The following is a 26,670-nucleotide window of genomic DNA, read 5'->3' on the forward strand; positions in this document are numbered from 1 at the left end:
TTTTTGTCTAAACTTATCAATTATGCCACTCATTATAATACAACTTTTGAGACTGAATACTCTCTGAATCGAATCTGACAAAAAGTTGTTGGATTTGAATTAAATTATTTTATTTATACAAAGTAGTAAATTACGTTTTAATAGAAATAAAATGGTTGCTATTTCTTATATTTATGAAAAATATGAATCCAGTTTTATTCATTTCGATTATTGAAATACTTTTTGAGAAGAATTAGAGTTGCCAACACTGTAGTTTTCCATAAGTTGGCTGCCTTGAGCGGTTCAGTAGTCCCACATGAGCGGACCAACGCCATAACTGACGCTTTAGTTGACGCGTTATACAGTTGTGGGTTAAGCGAAGCTACATTTCCCTTTGTTACTTTGTGTTTTTCACGCATCACGATGCCAAAAGCAACTTATCGTTGAAAAGGAAGAATAGTGACTAAAAGAACCTATGAGAAAAGACCCGCTCAACAGTAAACTCTTTACAGTTTTTGTTACACTACTTTGTAACTGTTTTCAATGTTCCCGCACTTCTACAATTAATAACTTTAAAATCGAATAAAAGCCAAAGTCTCAATATATTATTATTAATTCCTTTTGAACCCTGTAGTGAATGTAAATGTAATTTTGCAACATTATTCCTAAAATCAGAAATTATAACTGTAAAATATTCTTAAACTAATGGTACTATTTTTTACACGTTTTTCCATCTACTATAATGTACGTGGTGACGAGCTCCGGTCAGATCTCGCGTATATTTAGTGAAGATTAAAAGTGAAATAAATTTTAACGGGTTAGTGAATTAAGTCCAAATTTATGGGATTTTAGAATAAAGAAACGAACGATTTATACAAATTTGATACATTTTATAATATTTTTAAGTATCCTGTACATCTTTAATGGGCACATATATCGTGTTCGGATGATGGTGATTTGGCGTTCGGTAAGATTCCCTGCACTCTGTACTCCTTTGGTGTGTCCCGCATATTGTACGATTTCTTCACCGGTATTATGCTGGATTCTTTCCCACTAAGCTCAGCATAAATACTATATACATCCCTGTTTTTAGTTTCTGGAACATAAGTTACTGAAAAGATTGCGCCTAGGAAGCAGCACACGGCAAAGCACCAATATGAGCCGTAAATTCCAATGGCATTGTTGAGATCACTGTAGAACTTGGTGACAACAATTGCCGTGAATGCCATCACGAAGGTGGAGATACTTGCCGATGTGCTTCTGACGTGTGGTAGGAATAATTCTGAGAGGAGCACCATATTCACCGGCCCAATGCCTGCTGCGGAGGAGAAGAGATGCAACCCCAAACACACGACTGGGATGAAGCCGGCTTTGGTCAGGTCGACACCTTGATCTTGCAAGTAGAAGTAAGCTCCCAGGGCAATGAGACAAATCCCCATTACAGTTTCAGAGAACACGAGAAGAACCTTCCGGCCAACACGGTCCATCAGAGGACAGGCCAAAATGGACGCAGCCACGAGAAGCGAGCCGACTATCATACTTGATACTTGAGGCGATAGCTCACTTCCGGTCATGCGGAAAATAGGCGCAGTGTAGGTGAGAATTACATAGGCACCTGACAGCATTTGCGTAGCAGATACGGCAATGCCGATGATCAAGGCTCGTCTCACACCTCGATCTAGTAACAGATCTTTATACAAGCTCCTGCAGGAATTCCTTTCTTGTATTTCCTTAAGTGAGAGTGACATCTTGGTCAGCTCTTCTTCAAGGTCTTTTCCTTTCCCTCCACGAAACCATTCCAAGGATCTCTTAGCCTCTTTGACTTCGCCCTTTCGTAACAAATAGATCGGTGTTTCGGGCATCCACAAGAACGTGACGAGAAATAGAACAGGTAGAGAGAGGCATATTATTGCGAAGTCATGGTATAAAGTGTAAGAACCGATAACATAAGAGAAAAGAACGCCGATATTTCCGAATATTGCCAGATATGACCCTAGAGTTCCTCTGATGCTGTCTTCGCAGATTTCGCCCACGTATATTGGAACCAGAAGTAGAACGCCACCGGTGCTTAAACCAGAGAGGAACCTGGCTACGAAAATGAGATGTATACTGCTACAGAGGATGATGACGAGCCAGCTGATAATGGCAGGAACTGCTATCAATAAGCCAGCAACTTTCCGACCAAATTTATCTGAGATGTAACCAAATATAGGGGTCCCACATAGAAACCCCACAAACATGAGTGATCCTATCCATGAAGCCTCGTCTTCAGTCACAGGGTTCTTGCCCGTAGGAACTTCACTGGACTGTAGTGTTGGTATTGCTGACGAAGGCCATCCTACGCAAGTTCCATACGAGAATGTCGCCAAGTTCACTGCAACATATAAAAAAACACATGAATATCTCCTTTTATTGGAAGAGAACACGGGGATTTTTTAGTGCACTTTATATTTTAGGGAAGTCTTTTCCTAGACAGGCGCTGTAAACGGCGTGCATCATTTGATGGCTACTTTTATAGATCTATAACAGCATTTATGGCTGCGTGACTAATAATAACAGGGTTACGGATGTGATTATCGGATTTATTGGACTCCTTGTACATCCACTCGTAATCTCAATAAATTACAATAACTCAATAAATCTTCAGCCGAACTTTTCTTTCTTGACTGCCTAGGGTTCACTCAGTTCTGACTGGACTCTGATTCTGCCTAGTCAAAGACAGAGTGATGTTACGACAGACGGTCAGTCGGCCGGTCTCTCTTGGTGTCAAGCACACATTTTGGACTTAATACCATTTCTTTCTACCTGACAGTTACGGGTTTGTTGATGAGGAGCGCCCTCTCTGACTAGAGGACGGGTCTGTCTTTTACAGTGTACAATGCAGAATGTACGAGTAAAATGTATTTACATTGTACATGTTATTCTGTCTAGCCGGCCTGGGTTTGTAACCCTGCGAGCCGTAGAAGGCGACGAAAAGGGAATTCTCGAATATGAGAAAGTAAAATATGGTCGCGAGTCCAATAGGACTCGAACCCGAGAATGGCTGCGCTGCCAAGGACCAGCAGCAATTGTAAATGGCAGACCCGTCCTCTCTTCAGAGAGAGCGCCCCACATCAACAAACCCGCAATTGTCTGACAGTAATAAAAATTTGGTCGCAAGCCCAAGATGGGTGCTTTATTCCAAGACAGACTGACCGACTGACCGACTGACCGTCGATCGTAACATAAGACTCAGATTCGAACCTAAGGCAATTCCTACCATTAAGAAGCTGCTGTTCCTACACGTGTGTTCTGAGAGGCGTCAAAGGAGACAAAGAAAATGACGTCTGGTGTCAAAAACTTGGTTTCTGTAACTAGTTTCTTTAAATGTCAGCAAAGATACCAGTAGTTTTGAAGGAAATTATGTTTCTTTTTTCCACAATGATGTCGAATAATGCACATTTTTTTATACAGCATTTTGAAAAAGTTTTCTATTCTGTGTCGGAATGCTACTCTATATTTCTACAAATGAGCATTTGCAGAGAGCATAATGGATGTGAGACCGAAGTCATACTGATTCTTAAAGAATCCTGTTTTCTGGGATAAACTGCTCAGTAGTCCGTTCAAAGGCAACAGAAGTTTCGGGTAGAAAATGTCGCATCCATTTTCAGGGTAGGAGAATAAGCCAAGCAAGAAACCCACATGAAGCAGGTAGCAAGCAAATAGCTCGACCCTGCAGGTGGAGGCGATATGTTCCTCCGAAACGTAGGTTGACTTTCAGCGGACTATGCGCAGTTACATCCCACAAGATACTACTTGTTAGTATAACCACTGCTGTGAGAATGTCCAATCCTACATATCGGTTCCTATTCACGTCCATGGTTTCGGACACCTAATTCTCTCCCCTAAATAAACTTTATATTAGCATTCATGCGCCGTATGTACTTTTCTTTCTTCAAAGTCAAAGTCACATTGCGACTGACGGTCAGTCAGTAAATAAGTCTTTGTGTCGAGCGCCATCTGGGGCTCATGGCCAGATATTAATTATTACCGTTTGACAGTTACGGTCTTGTTTCTGTGGGGCGCCTTCTCTGACGAGAGGACGGGTCTGTCTTTTGTATATGCTGCTGGCTCTTGCCAGCGCAGTCTTTCTCGGGTACGAGTCTCTTGGGACTGGCGACAATATTTTACTGTCTCATAATTGAGACTTCCATTTTCGTCGCCTCCTATGACCCGCAAGGTCACGGTGGAGGTATTCGACCTCGCCTCCACAAGGGCACTCTCTTCCTTCTTGAGATTGTTTCATGCTTTTATAATATAAATTTTATGCAAAAATATTTTTAGTTGCCTTGACCTTTTTTCAAGTGATGATATTGTAGCGTGTAGACCCATTATTGGGTAACGACCTCGAAAAAATGAAACATCAGTCGCTGCTAACATGAGTCACAAATATCTCCCTCCTATCTGACACCTTCTGTTTTAGCCGTTTTCATGGCACAATTAATAGTAGTTACAAATAAAAGTATTCCCTGTAAGAGGACATGAAGGCCCATAGGGTTGTGAGACGGCGAGGCTCTCACGTTCTCTCTAGACAATCGGCTCAGAGATGGCGGCGAGGCTGTGAGCGTTACGCACCGGCCGCCCTTTACCTCCCAGGAAGATTCTTGGTACGCGTTTCTGTTACAGTCTGAGTCGACCACAGCGAAATAGAGCAGGTGGAAAGATCAGGTAAATATAAAAAATTCACCTAATCGGAATTCGAACCCAGAACCTTCCGGCTGTAGAATAGTGCCTCAACCAACGACGCTACCGCGTGCCCCTAACGTTAGTTATTTCACTGTGAATTGCACATCTCCTACTAATCATATGGTTTAATAGCTCCGTGTGGTCTTTACATTGTGTAAAATTCAGCCTAATATTATTCATCAATTCGATATGATTTATGTGACATATAGGCCCAATATAAGAACTCGACTCTAGAATGAAATATTTCCTTAAAGCTCATTTGATCGACTGAAATTATATTCACCAGCATGTTAGTCCGAGCCCAACACTCTAAGGTGACGATAATAAAATCTTAATTAATGAGAAAGATTTGACTTCAAAAGACGTAAAGAAAATAATAAATTTTCAATTCCAAATCGAGGAGAAAGCATGCAATATGTTGTGACACATAGACCAACTTCCACGCAACGTCCGGAACACAAACGCCGCCATAGTTTCTTCGTGCCCGTACACGGATCGTTGTTATGCAACGCGCGGGCAGATTACTCTTGAGGGGACATGACAGCAGTGGTTATCGATGACGTGGCATGTGTTGATGTGACAACACGGTTGCCGTGTAAGATCCAGAGCACCAATAAACTGGCCGGTTGACGCCACGCTGGTGCGGTTACACGACAGGTCAGTAGTAGGTAGCGGTCACGTGAAATGTGTTTTTTCTGCGACGCAGTTGTGTAAGTGAGCAGACGTCCGAGCTGAAGCAGTAAGAGGCAGAGTGATGCAGTAGTACGCTGGATTGAAAGAAGACATGACATTTGAGGACTATTACGGTTTTGAGGACAGATTGACTGTGAAGTGTTGGGAATCGTGGACTTAGCGCTACGCGATAACGCACGTGTTGTCAGTAAACACTTCCCCGCTGTGACGTAATAGCGGAGGAGCTGCTAGACAACAGGCCAGTAAACAGTTCCCCGCTATGCCGTAACAGCGGACGCTGCTGCTGTTGCTAGGGTAACAGGCAACAGTATAAGAAGCGAAGCTGAGAACCGATAGAGGACAGTGTGCCGACAGAAGGCAGGGTGTGTGTTAACAGAAGCCAGTGGTTAGCCAGCACGGACAGTTCGACATTCTAGTGAGAGTTGTTAATACCAAAGGAGCAACTTTGAAATTACTTGTTCAACATTTTGTGTTATAGTCACGTTGAACTGTAGTTACGTGGAATAGTAATAAGGTGACGTCGCAAGAATACTCCTCGAAGTCTTGTTTCACGACATGAAGTGTTGCGACACATCAAGGCGGCAACAGAGGGAGGAGGAAGTGAAGTGGAGAAGAACAATCAAGGTGGGGAGTGCTCATCAGGCAGAAATTCCTGAATGTCTTTGTAACTACGATAATGTTCAGCCTTATGAAAATGAAGATAAGTTGTTGTGGAGCCCGAATTATCTGTCGGGAAAGGATACAGAGGACTTTCTCGTGAGAGCACAGGGGTTCAGTGCTGGGATTCACACGAGAGATGACGAGCAGGCGCTCTACTTATTACATCAGTGTGGTTATGACACTGAAGAAGCACTAAGAAGACTCCGCATGAATGTTGTGCCTCCAGCTGACACCTTGAGTCTCTGGTCTGAGGAAGAACGTGAAAATTTTCAGGAAGGCCTTCAACATTATGGTAAAGATTTCCACACTATCCAAAGAAATAAGGTGAGAACACGATCAGTCGCTGAGTTAGTTAACTTCTACTACCTATGGAAGAAAACAGAGGAGCATGACATATTTGCCAACAGGACAAAATTAAAGAAGAAGAAAAATGGCCCTCTATATCCAGGGTTCACAAATATTATGGATATGTTCCTAGACGAGCAAGAAAGTTACTGCTGTTACTCGGAGAAATGGGAGGAATATTTTTAAGGAAAAGTCACAGAAAGCAAGAAAATCATTTGAGATCCGCTAATGGTACCGGACTTGCGAGTGGGAATGTGACGATACAATGTGGCGGCCCTTGGAGGCCACAATTTGAGTGGAGGAATTTGATGGCGCAATATTCAGTGTGAAGCCTTTTGTATATATCTTGGATTGTCTGTACTTTCGTTCTTGTTATCTTGCTCATTAATGGATATTATACGTATTGTTTACGTAACATGTTTGTGTATTATTAATATACGGCTATGAACCCAATTCTTATTCCCTGTTCCATGCCATAAATACAGGCTTTCCTAGCTTACATGAGCACAGTAACAAAAGGGAAACCGGAAGTAGAGGCTGATATATAACTAAATTGGCTTAATAGTCAGACCACTGATATCGGAAATAAAATATAACAAAGTGATTACGTAAGAATGTCTCTATCTCATAGATGAGTGGGATGCGCCATCCATATATTCATAAAAATGTGTATGTGTATATATATATATTATAGGCCCGGGTTCGAAGCCGAGTCAGGTCATGAGGGATTTGTGGTGAACAAAGAGGCACTGGTGCAGGTTTTCTCCGAGTACTTCGGTTTCATCTGCAAATCTGCATTCCACCAGTTGCTCTACAGTCAGTCCAAGAATAATTAGGATTTTATGTTTATTGGTTCTACAGCCCTAGTGGGCCCTCACCACTGCATTCTCTTTCATGATCACTTTTACAGACGGTAGGAATACTTATTGTTGTTATCAGCTTGTTGCAAGGCCTGTACCTAAACACAGGACAACACAAACACAGAATAAACACATACACACATAAAACATCCATGCCCTTAGTGCGATTCGAACCCACGATTCCAGCGTCTGAGCGAGCGATGACAGTTCATGTGCTAACAGCGCTCTGCTATTGTGACCGGCGCGTATTGAGAGATCAGCAGAATTTTGCGTAGAGTAGCAATTAAAATGTGTGAAAACAACTAAAATGTTACTATTGTTAATGGGTATTCCGAAAAGAAAGCATAAGGGATTCCAGTTATAAAGAAACACGAAAAGATGTCAACAACAGTAATTGTCTAGTTTTGACAAGTACATTTTTATTTTCGTTTATTCGCTTAGAAACGCAAACATTTCTGTCCCTTAACATTTTTTATTACATGTGGCTTTATTCATGTATGTGACATTTGTCCTCACACACATATTTTTAAAGGGCCCTCTGGTTAAACACAAAGTAACAAGTTCTGGGAAGAACTTATCATTTACTTTCATTTGATACGGCACGGACCGTATAGAAAACAACGCCTACAACAATACTTCGTTGCCGCTGGAAAGTCTTTACCGAGTTGTTGCCTAGCAAAGATTAGAGGACACAGAGACACCCACATGCTCTCCTTTCATAAGCCTAGCAACGGTTGAAGAGATGCACCTAGACACACAGACAGGAGGGAGATCTCATAAGCCTACTTTAGAAAAGTAAGTTAAATGTGTCTTTCTTTTCTGCATATAATTAACATTTATGCTCAATTACATTTTCATGTAATATGAAAATTAGTCAAGGAGGATGAGGTGGATAGGGCATCTAGCACGAATGGGGGAGAAGAAGAATGCATATAGGATATTGCTGGGAAATCCAGAAGGAAAGAGCCACTGGGATGACCAAGGCGTAGGTGGGTGGACGATATTAAAATGGATTTTAAAGAGATAGGATGGGATGGTATCGATTGGATTCATGTGGCTCAGGATAGGTACCAGTGGAAGGCTCTTGTGAACACGGTAATGAACTTTCGGGTTCCATAAAATGCTGGGAAATTCTTGAGTAGCTGCAGAATTGGTGGCTCCTCCGGAAGGGCTCAGCTCCATGAGCAAGTAAATAATGAAAATTAGAAAATCTGAAAGTAAAGCTTCTTGGAGTTGGTATGGAATGTATCCTTATGCACGTTTCCAGGATTTCAGGAAACGTGTGAAGTGACTCGCTGTCCTTATATGAGATTTCGACAACCTTGTCATCAGGAATGTCTGAACGGTGCTTATATGTTGAGAGTTTGACGATACAGGACATGCGCAGATGACATAGCCGTCACGTTCGTTTCGAAGAACTGTATGACATGGATGTGACCCCACGACTAGTATGCAATTCCCCTTTTCGTTCCTGTTACTCGGGGTAGTGGTGCTTCCATATATGCTGATATTTTTTCCGTTTCTTCGACAAAATTTCTATACGACAATTAAGAATGAGAAGATTTTGATTGTTAAAGTATCGCCAGAATGTGAAATTTAACTTTTAATCTCTGCTTTTATTTTTCAAGTTACCGAATCGAGCCTATATCGGAAATTAAAAATTTCGCACTAAATGTATATGATTAATCCTATGAAACATGAGGTTCGTTTATATTATAATGAGAAGTTCGGAAACGTACAGCACCTCCCTTACGAAGTCCAACCGGTTAATTCTGTTCAAGGAAGCGATTGTTGTTGGTTTTTTTTTGTCCTGAGAATCCTACTAAACTCGTAGCAATATATTGTCACGTGTTTTAGTGACTGTGGACGGGTTCGGATTGGCAATCGGATATATTGAACTCTTGCAACTCGTAACTACAAGTAAGGATTATGCTTTCGCTGTTCTACACTCTTCACAAATCACTGTAGGGCACACTAGGTCTTCTCAGTCTGTAACAGTCTCCACTAGCCGTTGCTTCATAGCGGCTTCCAACAGCAAACTTTCCCCCTTCCTCTCGGTTCCTTAACTGTCCCCGGCCTGAGCTGTCAGCTACTGGCAGAAACAGCTTCCAACAACTGAACTCCAGCGGTTATCTAACTCTCTGACTCACTCACGAGCCAACAACTCTCCAGCTCTTAACTTGGCCTGCTTATAACATCTCGCTTCTGACCGCACAGAAAACAGCTTTCCTCTGTTGCTGTGAAATTGTTGCGTTCATGTCTGGTGGGCTGCCCACATGACACTATTGAGTCATTGCCTAGCAACGGTCGTTGTTTGCAGAATCATTACTTGGCAACGGCTTTTGTTTTCTTGCTTATTTCGCGGTCGTTGCCTAGCAACGTGTCTACATACAATAATATTATCTGTTTGAGTAAAATATAGAGCCGTTTCAAGTTAAAATATGCGGTGTATATGCATAATATTGTCGGTGCTTTGACATGTTAATGAACTATCCACTGGGACAAATGGAACATGTGATTTTTCAGGGACATTTATGCATCGTATCTAATACACGAGGCAAATGACCCATGACATAAATCACAGGAATGCAATTTTTGTCGTATCCCGTACTATGGCTATGGCGTTCAGTTCTTGTCAGAGTAACAAACAAGCTGGTGCAGCCATTTGCTGCTGTTGGATCTTATCGCTATGCATACACACAGGACGAAAGTTCAGCATAGAAGAAAAATTGGCAAAGAATTTTTGTATTTTGAGGACACGGCTGAGGAGTCGGGATAGTTCAATCGGTATAGCGACGGGCTTGAAGGTCCGGGTTCGAGTCGCGATAGGGGGATTATTTCTCTTCTACACAGCATCTATACCAGCTCCGTGACCCACCCAGCCTCCTATCCAATGGGTACGGGAATGATTTCCACGGAAGTAAATCGGCCGGAGCGTGAAGCTATAACTACACTCCCTGATATGTGTTCATGGCATAGTGCTTAATTAATTAAACAGCGAAAACTTTATCTTTTTTGAGTATGCAGCTGATATTTTCAGATATTTAAATTATAGGCTCCGTTTTGTGCTAATTTATGCCTGTAGACATTTATAATGTTACTAATTATGCGTATGTCAATATTAATATGAAATCATTGGACATTTGCATGAAATATGACAGAGTTATGGGCCACACACAAACGTATCTTCTATAGCTTTATATAGTTCAACTTTTACTGTGTAGGTTAAAATATATATTTTTATACCTGTCTCCAGCATTTCCACATAGTGCATGTATTATGCAGTGTTTTAATTAGTTTTCCATTAGTACTGTATACATTGCACGACATTTATTAAAGTTTGCTCGCAAATCATTCATCCGTGAGAGTGCCCCCATGTTGTTCTCTCTCACTTAATTATCTGTGATGGGTATGGTTTTGTCAAGGGACTGCTTGATGTTTCACTTGTCATATGAATTCAGGTGAAATCTGGCTTCGATTCTGCTACGATCTGCTTCAAGCGCACTCTTTTCGTTTGCAGATTCGAAAAATTTCAAAAAAAAAAAAAAAGGTGATCATTCAGTGTACAAGCAAATGTTAACAAAGCTAACATGGGCTGTGATCTGGGTTTCAGTTGGAGGAGGAGACAGAAATCTTTAGCGATTTTTCGGGTATTATAGAGGGTGGTTCTAAATGATTGTCGGGGGTTCCGTGACCTATGATTTTCAAACTGGAAGCAACAAAATAAAATGCAAGTATATGAAAATGTAACTCTGAAAAGTTTCATTTGGCAGCGCTATAATTTTTTAGTTACATTTTCATATTCCGTAAGCAGTTTTATTTTATTTTGCCACTTTGAAAATTATAGGCCATGGAATCCCCAACAGTAATATAAAACCACTCTGTATTTACAAACGGAAAGAGATGTGGAAAGTGTAGCAGAAAAATACCTGAAAGTGAAAAAGCTTGAGAAAAAGTAGGGTCATTTTATTGCGGGGAGGGAGGAGTATCGCTGTACTAGGAGGTTCCCAGGCCTCGCCCGTTCGTCCTGCTCGTAAGACTAGAGTGAAAATGAATAGATTACAATAATTAGACACGGGGGCCTCATAAACAGGAAACTGATGGTTGTCAACCACTTCTGCAACATGTAATAGCCAGTCTAGTAAACTGACTGATCTATCGATATATTCTAATTTAATCGCTTATAATGTTTTGTGACGACATAAAAACCCTTAAATCTATAGACACAAAAAGATGCATAATAGTATATAAAAATAGTTGGCTGTAGTTAAGTTTTCACTATTATTATATTATATTTAAGCATCCTGTTGCACTCTACACGACAAATGACACAAACTCCGTCCCAAATGCAAACAATATATATTATATGTCTTTGATCTTGCTCTCTTCTACACTACATGTTTCGGCCTCTAACGGCCATCATCAGATGTATACTCTTACGTTGCTGCCACACTGAACCCAGTCTAAAATTTAACATTTAAAAACACATTGTTATTTTCTTCGTTATTATCAACATCTACCTCGTTGATATCTGTCTGGTATGTAGATTAAATTACTACACGTGCAGCGGCACGCACACAGGAAGACCACACAGAATAATACCTGTACAGTGTGGAAACAAGAACTAGCCGCTGCAGCACTTTAGACATAGGGCGAGTAATCCTAACAATTTTAAATTTTAAATTTAAATTTTAGAGAAAATTTTAAAGGTTTTCACATTTGATTTTAATTCAGAAAATCAAGATTTAAAAATATAACTACCGTTAAGTTCCCTTTCCTACAGCTGACCGAATAGAGATTATCCAAAGATATTGTCGCTTGTTTCTTAAGCACAGCGATAAGAAAATTTACTTGGGTCTCGGATTTGGACGAATATTTATTGAACGATCACTCTTTACACTCACAAATACAGTTATTCACAATTATAACGTTTCCAGACGACTCCTCTTCAGTGTTATACACTCTCGCACCCCTAATCTCGGTGAAGTGTCTTCTGCTCGGAGCTCAGCTGTACGTAACTACAGATACGAACTAACTGGTCACTTGCCGGATACGAACTGTTATATCCTGCACTCGGACTGATTAGGGAACACCTTGTCGAAGGATTTAGTTTCGCCCGCTGCTATGCAAACGAATCTCTTGTTGCCGCGGGAATACATTTCGTTACAAAAGACGGTGGAGTCCCCACTGTTGGATTTTCATCTCTGGAGCAATGATTTCCTAGGCATTGCTGCCTAGGAATTGCTAGCCGTTGACCAGTGATGGACGGCACGTCACAATGATATGGAATTTACTTTATACTCTTCTAATGTGCACGGATTCACAGCTGTTAAAGTTATGTATAAATATTGCCGTAAGTTTTCTGGATGTTATTCAAATTCTGATTGCGAAATTTCTTCCATTTATTTCTGGTATAATGGAGAGCCGTCAATAAGCAGTTCATTATTAATCGATATTAAAATATTTAGTATTCGTGTCAGTTTATTTACATCCCACTACATATTCGCTCTGCAGAAGTCATCATCACGTGGTTCTACGAACACACATGTCATTATTGAATTATCAAAATTGAGTCATTTTTTACATTTACCAATAACATTACAATCCAAATTCCAATTTGAGTTTATAGTTCGGGTTATGACTCGAATATTGTGTTAAAATGTGCCAAAGGTCAATATTACATATTAAAATACATACTGTTCTAGACATATCCCTCACTAAAATTTCAAAATTGGAATATGGATAGTTTCCATCCTGGCCAGCAGCAATTTCAACATTTGCTGTGTATCCGTTTTTTTTTGGCAGGATAACACTTTATGCACTCGTAAATTCAATCATTCGTCGAGGCGTGTTTAAGTTCGAAACCAATTCTGACACAAGTGTAATGTGTTTTGTCTACTGAAGACGCCGTTCAGATTGTTAATTGATTTATTTAACAACGTGCAGGTCGTAACTACAATTGATTATAACACTCTTGCCGGTTTGCACACTTTACAAATCCTACACAGTAATCTCTTCACTCTCTCGTCAGTAGTCTTCACGTATTTATAACGCGGGAGCTATACAAGTGTCACTGAATTACCCACTCCCAATACCTTCTCAGTTATCACAAACTATCACTGACTACCACACTTAAACTCTTCTAATCACACGTCCGGTTCTTCTTCTTCCACGTAACATTGGCTCCGTGTCGGTTTCATTTGCTGGGAGTTCACGGGAACGCCGATGGGGGCGCCACTTGATGGCCTAATTTCTCATAATCTGACCGCAGAGTATGATAACAAATGGCGCGATACGCCTAGTTAGGATTGTGTATGGGTGACACGTTCCTGCAGTTGTAGCGTGAAAGTCACCGCTTGATATACAGGGTGATTCGTATAGAACGGGCCCGATGAATTTGCTAATAATTCCGCAGGTGATGCATATAACCGCCCACAATTACGACGTAATAATCCGTGGGCCGTGCTGAGTCGAATGGTGTGTGCATGATGGCAGCCCTTATGCTGCAAGGTCAAGGACAATCCCGAAACGTGTCTGCAGTGCGCAGGCGACAGTCATGGAGTTCACTGTTGAAAAGCGAGTGTTTCTAATGCCTACTTGAAAACGGCGGACACTTTCAACACCTGCTCTGATCACGGCACACAATCCAAGATAACATATATGTAAGTTACTTTAATATCTGTATGGTATATTTTATATTACACCTCATTTCGTCGGGCCGATTCTATACGAATCACCATGTAGTTGGAATTTTAATCTCGAGACCTAAACCGCTCTTTTCCTAAGAGGAGTTGTACGTCGCTCTGTCTAGATGTTCCGTGTACGTGTAGGATGAAATATGCATGTCGATACAGCGCGACTCCACGAAGAATATTGCATACCTTGAAGTTCTGTAATATGAGATGCGAGTAAAACACGACATTTCATATTTACTGCTTTGCAAAGAACATCTCCATTCCCAATTGCAATATGGTGTAGGAATGCAACACGACATTTCATTCTGAACGCTTGTCTTTCAAGTTTCAGTTTGACAAGCGCCCAGCTCGCGAATACTACCCCTGTAGGCCAGTGACCGAACCATCTTTTGGCCGTTGGTTTAGGGGCTCGTAAAGAAGAGAACTGCAGTATCTCTGCATTGTGATGTCCTGAGTTCAGTTAGCTTTTTTTCGCAATATGTTCGTATCTGCAGTATATGAAAGTTGTGATCAGCGAAGATCGCAATGGGTTTAAAAAAATTGTGTACGCTTCGTAGGAGAAAAATTCTCCAGTCTTATTTCGTCAGTTGAAAAATAATAATTTATGTAGTAGCACGACGAAATAATTGTTGTTCGCCACATGTCATCAGCATCACAGCACACAGCAGCTACAACTCTCATACTAAGTAAGATATTATCAGTTAGTCGGGCGGTAAATAGTGAAGGACTTGAATCGCATCCAAAAATTCTACCACAATACTTGCACGTCGGTGGCCACCGTGTATACTGGCAAAAGTAAGAAGTGAATTTCATACTATCATTTTCTGTTCTCTGTTAGGTCCGCTGAAGGAAACCGGGAAGTTCTGTATGTACTGCTGGTCTTAGTACATATTAGTTAAATCTTTAAACAAGGAATAACTCAAAATAAGAAATTAAAGTTTACTTGCTTCATTCAAAATAGATTTCGAAGAAGTAATATTTGCTCATCGTTTTAACAACTGTGATTGGAAGCAGTCAAAAGCACTTTTTATAATAATGTGACATGACACCCGAAAGTCGGCATAGTGAAGGCAGGATAGACGTTTACTGCTACACAACGACTTGGTAATATACGTATATTCCCGCGGCAACAAATACGCGAGTATCAAAGGAATAATTTCTGTTGCTATGCAACGGCGCGTAGACGCGCGTCGTCAACAATAGAGGCTGTGTTTTCTGCGTGATCCATGCGGAGGAGTTATCTTGAAGAGAGTTGGTGCTGCGGGATAGTTGAGGGTTCAGCTGTGGAGTGTTAACCAGCGGGCAGCGGAAGCTGAAGAATCTCCATTGCTAAGATTCGTTACCAGGAAACGTCTAGTGAAGACACTTAAGAGGAATAGTAGTTGTGGAAAGCGGTTACCAAGTAAAATCTAGTGAAAATAGACCGAGAAAACTTAGTGTGGAGTGATTTGTAGCGTGAAAATCAGCAATAGTGTTATAGTTAATTGTAGCTACTGCCAATAAGTGGTCAGTATATTTATCCACCAATCGAAACCCCGTCTATAGTCATGAATAAACGTGACAGTATCTTTGTGTTTTATGTTATGTCCGCGAGAGGATGCAGAAAATTTACATCTGTAAGTTTTCTTATAAATATCTCATTATATGTTTGTTAGATAAAGTTTAAAAGAAAACTAAAACTCTCGAAATAAGAACTGAAAGTCCACACATGTAACTGAGAATGACGATTCAGATAAGAGGCATGGCTGCCGTACATATTGGCAGAGGTACGGAGCAGATTTCGTAATTTCGTTTGATTCTCTATGAGGTCCACGCTGAGGAAGAGGTCACTGAGAGGAAAGCTGACTCACCTACGATTGCCGCAATGTACTGAGCGCGTCTGCTCCTGCGTTGTCCCGTCTGTACTGGGGCCTGCTGCTGTGTGTACGTTTTGTATGACGAAACTGTTGCCACAGGAACACCCTCCATTGCCTGGCTGTCTCCGTATGTGACTGAAATAGTGGGACATACTCCGAGACTGCGAATCTGTTACGCGTTTATTACACTTTGAGCATGCGGCGAAATATCCCATTGGCTCTGCCTCGTGATCAAGTTATATTGCACGGTTTAACGGTAAACATGACGTTTCGATGAACAAATATGTCGTTTTGATAAGAACGTTATGTAACATGCGCATAGAGTTATTATCGTCTTAACATTAGTTTTATGCATAATATCGTGCATATATTTTTTGTTGTTTTATATTGGAGTTTTTAGAAAGCAAAAAAATATTATTATCTTACTTTATGTATTCATGTAGCAGTCTAGTTTCGATGAAATATTTTCCTGATGTCATAATGCAAATTTAGACCATGGCTAAAGTCCGGAATGAGGTAATTGGAGAAGACATTGAAATAAAGAAAAACAACGATATCAGATAGATGAGAGGTGACTAATGTGGTGTGGGCATGTACCTCTAATGGAAGAGCCCCACTTAGCGCCCCAGGCGTTTGAATGAATCCCAAGAGAGCGCAGGAAAAGGGACAGACCGCGGAAAGTCCGTAATTAGGATATAAGAAAATAAACACGGGAACGAAACCTGTCCGCAGAAGTTGCAGAAAGCCGCAGGAGAAGGAAGCTGGGCGCAAGGGCTCTTGAAGGGAAGAAACTTCGAATAAGAGGAAGAAGGAGATGATTATGATGATTACGGTTCAAGCCCAGAATGATGCTCTCCAAGTTGGCCTATGTCAATCAAGGGTCGTACCTAATAACATGTAGAACTCTCGGTGAGAAGTTCGCAGCTTTTCAAGACACTCGCCTCCTTTTATAAAATTTATAATTATTATTATTATTATGGCTTTACCAGAACTAAATCTAGAGTTACCAGTTTGGTGACGTTTCTCGACTTCTTGACGCCTGTTGTCCGCGGTCAGCGTCAAGCTGATGCCGTCTATTTTGATCTTTCTAATGCTTTTGACCCCGTCCCGCATAATATGCTCTTGCATAAATTAAGCTCCTTCAGGTTCTCTGATGCTTATGTTAGCTGGTTTCGCAGTTACTTAACCCACAGACAGTCTCGCGTTCGCGTTTCTGGCACTCTCTTCCTGCCTTTTCATGTAAAGTCCGGGGTGCCGCAAGGCTCTGTTCTGGGGCCTTTTCTTTTCAACGTATTTATAAATGACCTATGCTATTCCGTTAACTACTGTACATTTCTAATTTTTGCCTATGATCTAAAAATTCTACGCATTATTAACTCTCCTAATGATGGCCTCTTCAATCTGACATTAATTCCGTAAGTGACTGGTGCACTGCTAACTCCATGAAACTTAATATTGCTAAAACGCGTGTTGTATCATACACCAGAAAAACAAATTTTCTGAGCTACGGGTATCAGCTTTGTCTGATATCATTACACGCACCAGCAGTACTAAGGACCTGGGTGTTTTCTTTGATTCAGAGTTACATTTTCACACACATGTTAATTACATATTTTCTGAATGCATAAAGCTTTTAGGCCTTATTCGCTCCATTACCTACAGGTTTTCCTCCATGGAGAGTCTGTATGTACTATATTTTACTTTAGTCAGGTCCAAGTTGGAATATGCCTCAGTAGTTTGGAACTCCATCACCTCGACTAATGCCAATAAGCTTGAGCGCATCCAGCAGAAGTTTGCGTCCGTCTGTTTTTATCGTTTTTCCCCTCATATTCCATATGCTTATACTGATGCTTTAGAGAAATTAAGTCTGCAATCTTTACATAAATGGAGACATCACCTTGATGCACTTTTCCTTGTTCAGGTCTTTCAGGGTCTTAAATCCTGCGCTTCTCTTTTGGAAAACGTTGGCCTTCGTGTTTCTCCCAGCAATCTTAGGGACTTGTCATTGTCTGGTATTTGTCCCTCTCATAAACACTGTCCTTCTGCTCGGTGCGCCTATGCTGCCAACGCGGTGGGTAAAGATCTCGACATATTTGCAATCGGAACAGTTTCTGTCAGTGACACTGAACCTAAAATTGTTAATAATATTTGTTAATGATACTCTTAATATTACTTCTGTGTATGTGGTCTCATTTTATTGTTCTCTCCTGTTAACGTTAACTTTAATTTTTCTTTGCATTATTATTAATCTATTGTCATGTAGACTCTCAAATTTTTATTTGTTTTTTAATTATTTTTATGTAATTCTATGTACTCATGCTAACTTTTTAATTGGTCTATGTGCTGTTAAGTTTTACGTAAATAAACATGAATTGAATTGAATTAGGATGTTGAGCTGCCACAGGAATAAATAAGAATTAATTGGGTTATTATTATTATTATTATTATTATTATTATTATTATTATTAACTTATATATGTGTGTGTATGTATTGTCCTTTCTCACCACATAATGGAATAACCATTCGAAATGCATTTTTTTTATTTTCTCGCCTGTTAATGCTAACTTTAATTTTTCTTGGAANGGTCTATGTGCTGTTAAGTTTTACGTAAATAAACATGAATTGAATTGAATTAGGATGTTGAGCTGCCACAGGAATAAATAAGAATTAATTGGGTTATTATTATTATTATTATTATTATTATTATTATTATTATTAACTTATATATGTGTGTGTATGTATTGTCCTTTCTCACCACATAATGGAATAACCATTCGAAATGCATTTATTTCATTTTCTCGCCTGTTAATGCTAACTTTAATTTTTCTTGGAACTATTATTAATTTAATGCCATTATATAGTCTGTCGTATTTGTATTTCGTCTTTTAGTTATATCTGTATTTCTATGTACTCGTGCCAACTTTGTTATTGGCCTCTGTGCTTTTAAGTTTACACGTGAACAAACACGAATTGAATTGAATTATTATTATTATGGCCCTACAGCCCTTTGTTGGGCCTTGGCCGCTTTTTCAGTTTCTTGATCCTATACACAGTCGGTAGGACTTCTCCGACAGAAGATCAGCCCGTCGCAAGGCCGCTAGCTACACACAGAACAAAGAATAAATGCACACAGTACAGACATCCATGCCTTGAATGGGATTCGAACCCACTATTCCAGCTTTCGAGCGAGCGAAGACAGTTCGTGCCTTAGACCGCGCGCCACTTTTATCGGCCTTTGATAGAACTGTTAATGTTAATTGCAGTATCCACACTATCCCTCTCACCCAACAAATCCTATCCTGAGCCAGCTGAATGCATTCCTCACCCTCGCAAACTTTCTGTAATATTTATTTTAATATTATCATGTCATCAACGACTAGGTCTCAAAATTAGTTCCTTCCTTTCAGATTTTCGGAATAAAATTTCATGGGGACTTAGCGTTTTCTTGCATGCTAGTTGTTCCGCCAATCTCACCGTCTTTATTTTGATCACCCTAATATATTTGGCGCTAAATTGGAAGGTTAAGTTGTAATTGTGCTTAATTAAGTACCTCGCCATTAAGACGTGAGAAATATTGGAGGTAGAGCTCCACACATTCCTACCCTCGGCATTTAATTGAGGTGAGTCGTCAGTTTCTTGCCACGATTTCTATGCACCCGAGGAAGAGGCCTCTGTCAATGTGCGCGTCGGTTGCTTTGCCTCCGCCGGAAACCGAACCCCAAGTCTCTGGTCGTCCAGCTGTAAAGTACAGTTAAGAAGTTCCTGTTATTTACTTTCTCTTAAGTCTAGATATGTTCTCCAGTATATGGACTGCACATATATTCGGTCCCTCGAATTCCTCTGTGACATTTATGTTTGTATACTGGCATTTTCCCACAGCGTGGGCTCACTTCGTGTCTCTGTGTCACATTCTGACAATTCCTCGCGATGTTTCGAACACTTGTATTATTATTACATCTGTCTTGGTGATATGTGATCAGTGATCTTTGATGTTACTGTTGTAATTATTTTGGGGCGCCACGAACCGCGCCAATATAAGACGGCGAACGTAACAGATAAATACTGCGTGTGTTCAGAAAGGAAGAGTCACTCGATTAGGCGAACTTCACTGTTGTCTTATTTTAAGAAATTACCGCAGCCACCCCAACCTTCAGCATCCCCCAGCCTGATCAGTCGGCAGCCACCAACATCGAGGTAAGACCCTCCAGCAGCAGGAGGGTTAGACCCGCTGAAAGCCCAGATGATGGTTAGCACTTCGTAGCAATAAAGTATTTGTAATTAAGTTATGTACATTTTTTAGACATGTAGACTTAATAGACTACAGTTTAGTGTGAACATAACTTTCATACGACTCGCTTCATTGCGATGGCCCGCAGTACCTCCGAGGTATGTCTGTAATGAACGTGTAATATTTTCTGCAAAGGGTACTATCGTCCGGGACATTACGCCGTGTAATTCGACACAAGCTTACAGACGTTTCGGAAAAGCTTACCTTCTCCATCTTAAGGGTCGAAGAGTACACGAAGCAACCAAAATACGCACTGATATATTGGATTTTTGGACTTTATCCATCGTCCTGGTTTTTAAGATAACAAATAAAAACACGACGTTTCGGAAACTGGATCTGTTTCCGTCCTCAGGTGAAGGAAAGCACCTATTCTGTTGGGTCCGTTAGAACGTTAGGTGCTTTCCTTCACCTGAGGACGGAAACAGATCCAGTTTCCGAAACGTCGTGTTTTTATTTGTTATCTTAAAAACCAGGACGATGGATAAAGTCCAAAAATCCAATATATCAGTGTGTTATACACCATCGTCAGAATCCTATAGTAACAAGCAAAATACGCTTGCAACTTGTCCGGGTTATTCTGCGACCCTGAAGCTGGAGGCGCCACATGTACCGGCTTGCACTTCGTAACGCCGCAGAACGCAGCGCTGTCCGCACTCACATCTCACACTGTGTTCTTTGTTTCAGGTAAGACGCATGTTCTTCGTTGTGGTCTGTCTGTCTTCGGTAGAATGTACGCAGAGAAACGGTACGTTAAACATGTTACGTCATCCCATTAGCTCCTAGATTCTTAGTGTGAGGCTATCTTAACGCTGTGACATGATTACCGAAGGCCGGAATGGTGGAACGGGAAGAGGCGGTCATTGCTAGGCAACGGCGCTGTAAACACGTTTCCGTAGCAGCGATTCAACACGCAACAACAGAGGAACGCTCGGAAGCGGCGTTTTCTGTGCCGTCTATGCCGAGGCTATATAGTGAAGACCAACGGGAAATTTAGTCAGTCGGAAGTTCAGAGTCGGTGATTAGCAGTCTTGAGTTGCATTGTTAGCAGCCGCTACCTAGCAACTAATAGTGAAAGAACATAAGATTCTCTGAGTGCTGTAGTTATAATGATCTAAGGTAAAGGATAAAATTGTCCCTATACTTAACTAATTAAGCACTAAGCCATGAGGGTGTATGGTGGTTTGGATGTATAGATCCAAGTGTTCTTGACCTCTGCATTAAGTGGAGCTGATTGATCATGTTCACACCATAGCCGCTTCACCCCTGAGGAAGGAATCCCAGTTACCCATTGAATAGGAAGGTGGGTGGGCCGCAGATTCCATTTGAACACCATGGAGGAGAAACTATTTTTTACACTACCGGGACTCAAACTCCGACCCATAGGCCGCCCAGCCCGTAACTATGCCCTACGCCGGCTCACGCTGCAGTGATCTGTAGAGTGTAAATTAGTGACAGTGCTGTAAGTATTTGTTGTGTAGTTACCGTTTATAAACGTTCAATAAATGCAGTTACTAATACAAGCCACGTTATAGTCACTGACGCGTGACAATTCGAATAAAATTATTTTACCACCCCCCCCCCNAACCTATAGGCATCAGCGAAATGTTATTCATTAATGTCAAAAAGTGTTTAGGCCTACAAATTAATTTTAATGATGTGAAGTTATTGCGTATTTTGTTAAACTGTATGTTTGTAATTTAATGTGGCACTCGAGGATTAAAATTAAATTAACTTTTCCATTGGTCCATTTTTCGGCCGCCCCTGGAGAAAACTTTATGGCGCCCGGGGTTGGGAAATGTACCTGTGATGTGTCTATAATTAGGCAGGCTGCATAGCTCAGTCAGGATAGTGACAAGGATATAGGAATCCGATTTCCTTTGCTGGCAGGACAGGAACTTTTCTCCAAAGCTTCAATACCGCTTCTGGGGTCTTTATACCTCCTTTGAAATATTTCCGGGGGTAAAGGTGGTCGTGAAGATAAGCAGTCACTTTAATCTAGAACATAAATTACGAATGGATGCAGCTATTCCTCCGCTCCCCCTCTGCTTCTACTAGACGTTATGCTTAATTGAGCACAGGGATAATATTACTTGTTTTACCTTTATTTATGAAGGTAATGCACGAGGTCTAATTCACAGGCAGTAAAGTCAGCACTCACAAATTCGTTGGAATCTTCACAGCGCGTTTCGGCGCTGACACGTCGCGAAGTGAATCATGTTTCTGGCAGCAGCGAGATCAACACGGACGTGTAACAGAACTCATTTGACGACGATGCTTGTCTTTGAAACGTTCTGTGAAGGCGCCGACAGATTTTTGAGAGACGACTCTCTGGGACGTGTACAGCCTAGCATCACTCCTCAGTAGAGTGTACATCGTAGTGCTAGGCTTCCGAAGTTCTTTCGAGCTTAAGTAAGAAGAAATGAGTTATTGTATATGGAGGGATGATTTCCTGAACTATGGAAATAAGATAAATATGATTTTGATTCTGTTTTTGCCATATTGGAAACGAAAATTTAAAAAATGCACGTTATTAAGTTCATAGCATTGGTCAGTACACACCAATTTCAGTAAATATCAAACAACTACAACTGAAGCTTCACACAATAATCTACGTGCGCTTTTGCGCATGTCTCGAACTCGCTAGATGTTTATCGGAGCGAAAAATGTTTGAGATAGAATTTGCGGAGAAAAATTAGACACATTTTATGTCCATTATTCTTTATTTTAAGACTACAGATTTCGAAGTAAGTAAACGAAAGTGATTCTTTGCTATTTAGAGGACAATACAGAGCTAATGTGCCGCAATTGTTGCGCAATTCCTATGTATTCTAACTTGTTTCTTATAAATTCTGCATTGATTGGAGGAACGTTTCCCCCACTGGACGGTCATCATATTCGAATAATGCAAGGTAGGTATTAGGTATTTTAAAAAATCAATAACCTAACTTAGCTGTGAGTTTAGAATATCGTTCGTAATTTACCGTCACAGAACTGAAGTATTTAAAAGTACTGATGTGTCACTAATAACGAGAAGAAGTTCTGGGAAGAACTAATCGCGTACTTCCCTTTGACACAAGATGCACCACATACAAAACGACACGTCTAACAATCCTTCTATTGTTGCGTTTGCATTCGTTGCCGCGGGAAGTTTTTTACCGAGCCGTTGCCTAGCAGTGATAAGGGGGATACACACAGAGATACAGGGCAAAGTGGGCTCAAGCCTACTTTTATTTTTTTCGACATAGAAAAAGTAGGCTAAAACATTTTGATGTGTCTGCGCATATACAATAATATAACGGCCGTTGTCTAGCAATGGCAGTAACGTGTTTACCGCCGTTGTTTAACAGCGACTATCTCCTCTGTCTTGGCTGTTACGTTAACCGTTCCCTCTTCTGTGTGCCCCGATGTATTAGGTTATATTGAACACAGACAATATTGCCACGATCCGAGTGGGAGGAGGTGGAGGTTCGCTGCTCTGCTGAGTCAAGCTCCTACACTGACAGCCCGAACCCTCTTCTCGTCGAAGTGGAGACCCCGTTTCTTAGCAGCGGTAAGGGAGGGCACGCAGGCAGGAACGAGAATTAATACTCCTATTAAAAGCGACCACAATAAGAACAGAAATAACAAAACACGTTATTAGTGAATCTGTAACGGTAGCATGGAGCTTGTATTGAAAGCAACTGTTTGTCTGTAACGGTGTGATCCTCCTGTTGAAGAGTATTTGGGATACAAATGCAGCGGTCTGTAAGGGTAGAAAGTTTACGGGGGGGCAACTTGTTAGTCCGTTAGAAATTGCTAAAGAAGTAGAAATGCGAATTTGATGTCCTCAACGTCGATGACTATGGATAGTTCTGTATTCTGAGATGTGATGCTGATCGCTTCAGGGGAATGGCAGTAAATATGTACCGCACCGCATCTCAGCATAGCCATCATAGGGGGAAATCGTCCAGTTCCGTGTGTTGCCTACCTCTCAGGCAACACTCAGTTTACGGGAATGCATCACGACTATAGTAGGAGAAACACAAAAACTAAGGTTTCATTTGCCCAGATCTGACCGTCTGCTTGCCAGAGCTGCCGTTGTTGTGTGTATCTACCGAACCGATGTAAGCCTTAAGGCGCGTCCACATTACTCGTGCTCGTGTTAGTGGGACTCGCTATGCTTGCGAGTAATGTGGACGATATGACAAGTCACGAGACAAGCAAATTTTTAATTTTTAATTTAAAAACTATAGCCAGTAAATTAAAATACGACTACAGCCTATACACACTACGAGTAAATACACGGATCCTCACGCGCCGAAGCCTGGCGAGCAACTGAAGTAGTGTGGACGAAGATTTACGAGCAGAAGTAAAAGCCAGACGAGTCTCCCTACGAGCACAAGCCTGGCGATCACGAGCACGATTAATGTGGACGCGCCTGTAGAGGATTCTGTTAACAGACTGAAGTTTTTCATGCGGATATGACGTGAAAGGAAGTACTACGGAGATAAAATGTGCAATTACAAACATAAGTTTTGATTCAGAAACCAGTTATTTAAAGGCAACTTGGGAATATCTGTTCCGTTTGAACCGATTCACAAGTTTATCTCTTCTTCTTCCACACTCATGTTTGAACTGCGTAGGAGTTGAGGTTCTCACAGCGGTGGTTATGAAACTTCTGTCTTCTGGCATATAATGCTCTGGAAAGAATAAATTTAAAGCTATCCCTGTAACAGGCCTTGGAGGCCCATAGGGCTGTGAGACGTCGAGGCTCCCACATTTTCTAGACAGTCGTCTCACAGATGGCGGTGAGATTGTCAGCCTTACGCGCCGGCCGAATTTTGCCCTCAGTAAGATACCTGGTACTCATTTATATTAATTTTTATGCAGCGGTTCCCTGAGACTTGAAGATTGTTTCAAGGGTTTCTTCCAGGCATAATGGATGAGAACTGCTCTGTTAGAGGCTGAGTCGACCCCAGGGTCACAGTACGGCTGGAAGGATTAGGTCAGTTGAAAAGCACAATGACGTCATCGGTAGCGTAGGTGGTTGAGGTGCTATGCTACAAGTCGGAAGGTCGCCAGTTCTATTCCCGCTGAAGTCACTCGATTTTTTAATTCACCTAATCGTTCCAGGAGCATTATGACCCTGGGGTCGACTCAGTCCCTAACAGAAATGAGTACCAGGAATCTTCCTGGCGGTAAAGGCCGGCTGGCGCGTGAGGCTGTAAACCTCACCGCCATCGGTGAGCAGATTGTCTAGAAAATGTGGGAGCCTCGACGTCTCACAGCCCTATGGGCCTCCACGGCCTGTTATAAGGATAGCTTTACTTTTTATAACGTCGTCTAGTCTCTCGAAATGCAACTGACATTTCGGAGGAACATGTCGGATTTATCTTCAATGTTACTCCGAAACGTCGGCTGACTTTCAACGGACTGTACGGAGAAGATAGAATTATTCATTTAGTTGCTGCTTACAGAATGTAATCATTGGATTGCTTTGTGCATGAGAACACGAGGTTCTGTCTTCAGCGACTGTGAAGAATCTGGCATTTGACGCTGTGTAGTCTGGTAGAAGTGTTCCTGCCTTTGATAATATATATTAGGATGGTCACTCCTTCTAATCTCCGTTCGAAGGCCGAATATTCTGATATAGGTACTCGCGATCTTCCTCAGTCCATGTAGAAAGTTGTGAGATATTACGACATTTACTTTTGACTGTCTCGCTTTGCGGGAGAATTTCTCGTCTCTCCTTGCGAGCGGAGTGTAACGTCTTCCTTCTCCGATAACAAAGGAACGAGCTAACTAACCTCACTAGCTTATATAAGGGTACGCGGTAGCGTAGTTGGTTGAGGCACTGTGCTACAAGATGGAAGGTCGCTGGATCGATTCCCGATTAGGTCATTGGTTTTTTTCAGTTGACCTGATCCTTCCAGCCGTCTGGGGTCGGCTCAGCCTCTAACAGAAACGAGTACCAGGAATCTTCCTGGTGGGGTGTAAAGTGGTTAAAAGACGGAAATATGTATGTACAAAGCGATACACTACAGCAGGATCCTTAAATACAATAATATCAGTGCGCAAGTAACTCAAGAAATTCCCATAATTTTATGGAAATCGAATGGTCAGAACAATCGGTCAATTTGACAGAGATTTACATGCCAGCATTGCGAAGCGTAGAATGTGCCTGGACTGAAGCAATTGTGAATGAGGCACAACGAGGAGCACATCACGTGGTGCTATTACAATTGCAGTCATCATCATCATCAGTAATCTGTCAAGACGACAGGTCCACAGTCTCTTTCAAAACAATTCCTCCACTTAATGCGATCTAGAGCTTTCTCCTTCAAATGACAGTATCCTCTTCTGTCCCCAAGGTCATCCAGCATCTTCTTACGTCTTCTTCCTCGTCTTCTTGTCACTTCTATCCGCCCATCTATCTTTCCTTCGATAGCTTCTTTTAGAAGGCAATTTCTGCGTAAAACATGGCCAATCCAATTAGCCTTCCGTTTTCTTATTTCATGTAGGATATTCCTCTGCTCACTGACTCTAATTAACACTTCTTTTTTTCTCACGCTTTCCACATCGCAGTACA

At 41.3% G+C, this 26,670-nt stretch overlaps 2 protein-coding genes across 3 annotated transcripts in view; one reads left to right on the forward strand and one right to left on the reverse strand.

Annotated features, from left to right (window-relative positions):
• Positions 1-26,670, forward strand: part of LOC111862707 — a 268,559-nt gene that overhangs the window by 25,468 nt on the left and 216,421 nt on the right. The window lies entirely within an intron of this gene.
• LOC111862708 (facilitated trehalose transporter Tret1) lies at positions 165-16,016 on the reverse strand. The gene is made up of 2 exons (XM_023848328.2): positions 15,808-16,016; positions 165-2,353 (listed from the first exon to the last, which is right to left on the reverse strand). Exons 1-2 carry the CDS (start codon positions 15,923-15,925, stop codon positions 900-902), a joined length of 1,572 nt encoding a protein of 523 aa, XP_023704096.1. The 5' UTR covers positions 15,926-16,016; the 3' UTR covers positions 165-899.

This window comes from Cryptotermes secundus, unplaced genomic scaffold, assembly GCF_002891405.2.
Source record: "Cryptotermes secundus unplaced genomic scaffold, Csec_1.0 scaffold5, whole genome shotgun sequence".
In the NCBI taxonomy this organism is placed as follows: Eukaryota; Metazoa; Arthropoda; class Insecta; order Blattodea; family Kalotermitidae; genus Cryptotermes; species Cryptotermes secundus.